The 2,204-nt window shown below is 39.9% G+C and overlaps 1 protein-coding gene across 2 annotated transcripts in view; it reads left to right on the forward strand.

The window, feature by feature from the left end:
* Positions 1-253: 253 nt before the first annotated feature.
* The window catches only part of LOC107558912 (BEN domain-containing protein 2), a 13,909-nt gene continuing 11,958 nt past the window's right edge, over positions 254-2,204 (forward strand). For both annotated transcript variants that reach the window (XM_016242612.1, XM_016242613.1), the window contains exon 1: positions 254-426. In XM_016242612.1, coding sequence (XP_016098098.1) covers positions 414-426 — 13 coding nt within the window. In that variant the 5' untranslated portion in view covers positions 254-413. The remainder of the gene's footprint in view (positions 427-2,204) is intronic.

The following is a 2,204-nucleotide window of genomic DNA, read 5'->3' on the forward strand; positions in this document are numbered from 1 at the left end:
TTCATCCGCTCGAGCGCTGAGAAAAGCAACAGATAACACGCGACCTCGCCGCGAGCCACGTTTACAAGCTCGTTTTGACCTGAACAACAACACAGAGACAGCTTTAACAGTCATTTCACCGAAATAAGCAGTGCATCTGCAAACCACAGGGCGCCTAGCGCCGCGCCGCAGCCTCCAGCTTGTGTCCAGACCGAGGCGCGCTGGGAACGCTTCGCGAGCTGAACGCCAAGCTGCGTTCACACATGCGCAGAGAGGACTGACACTGCGGAACGGGCGTGGTTTGAACCCCGTCTAAAAACCCCGTACAATAACAACAGCCAAACCGTTCCAATACCAGCAACAGCCGTAAATTACAATAAGCGCGTTACGATAAACAGTAAGGTTACTGCGCGAGTGACAGCGGCGGAGCGAGCATGTCTGCACACGGTACAAGTGCATCTCTTTATAATTCGCATTAAACGCTTCACTTGATATTGGCTCAAAATAATACATCAACTTCTGTGTTTTTGGTTATGTCTTTATAATGTTTTCCTCGCTTTTCTAAAAGAGAAGTAGCTTTATACTCGCTGTGCGTTTATTCATCACGCCGTGCATCGTTTACTGCGCAGTGAACGATCAGGAGAACGCTTTTGACGGAACGCTTCGCATTGTCTGTCAGACGCCGAATACCTCTTACACGTGACATGTGCATGCTACTAAAAGAGACTTTAACTATCACGTGCACGTCTAAAAGCAGGTCTGTTGTATTAACCATGATAGTAACGTTAACGTTATCAGATGCTGGTTATTTTTTAATACTATGAAACTAAATGTGTGCCATGTTAGTACCATGGTACATGGTAATTAGTATTGCATGGTGTTGCTCCAATGTACTTCAAAAATAACAGTACTAAACGTACTGTATTTAAGTACCGTGGTACTAAAAGGTACTGAAAATAATAATAAGATATTGCCGTGGTGCATATCCAGACGCCTCTATTAATATTATTATTATTATTATTTGAGCTAATATTGCCTCAACACCATTCGTGTACTTCATCCATAACACGATTGTACAACAGGTTAAGTCACTACAAATACACAGTTTATACAGAATAGAAAGTTCAAAATAGCTGAATTTATTTGAAATCTTTTGTAACATTGTCTATACTGTCACTTTTTTTAATCAATTTAGTGTCCTTGCTGAATGAAAGTATTAATCTATCAAGATAGATAGATAGAGACAGACAGATAGACAGACAGACAGAGACAGATAAACAAACAGATAGATAGAGACAGACAGATAGAGACAGATAGATAGAGACAGACAGATAGAGACAGATAGACAGACAGATAGATAGAGACAGACAGATAGAGACAGACAGACAGATAGAGACAGACAGACAGATAGAGACAGACAGACAGATCAGAGACAGATAGACAGACAGACAGATAGATAGACAGATAGATAGACAGATAGATAGAGACAGACAGACAGATAGAGACAGACAGATAGATAGATAGACAGATAGACAGAGACAGATAGACAGACAGACAGATAGATAGACAGATAGATAGACAGACAGATAGACAGACAGATAGACAGATAGATAGAGGCAGATAGACAGATAGATAGAGACAGATAAGACAGATAGAGACAGACAGACAGACAGATAGATAGATACAGACAGATAGATAGACAGATAGATAGACAGATAGATAGAGACAGACAGACAGATAGACAGATAGATAGAGGCAGATAGACAGATAGATAGAGACAGATAAGACAGATAGAGACAGACAGATAGACAGACAGACAGATAGATAGATACAGACAGATAGATAGAGACAGACAGATAGATAGAGACAGATAAGACAGATAGATAGAGACAGACAGACAGATAGACAGACAGACAGATAGATAGATACAGACAGACAGAGACAGACAGACAGACAGATAGATAGAGATAGACAGACAGACAGATAGATAGATAGATAGATGATGGATAGACAGATAGATAGATAAGAGACAGACAGATAGATAGATAGATAGATGATGGATAGACAGATAGATAGATAAGAGACAGACAGATAGATAGATAGATAGATGATGGATAGACAGATAGATAGATAGATAGATAGATAGATAGATAGATAGATAGATAGATAGATAGATGATGGATAGACAGACAGATAGATAGATAGATAGATGATGGATAGACAGA

The sequence above is a fragment of the Sinocyclocheilus grahami genome, unplaced genomic scaffold, assembly GCF_001515645.1.
Source record: "Sinocyclocheilus grahami isolate Dianchi unplaced genomic scaffold, SAMN03320097.WGS_v1.1 scaffold666.1, whole genome shotgun sequence".
NCBI lineage: Eukaryota > Metazoa > Chordata > Actinopteri > Cypriniformes > Cyprinidae > Sinocyclocheilus > Sinocyclocheilus grahami.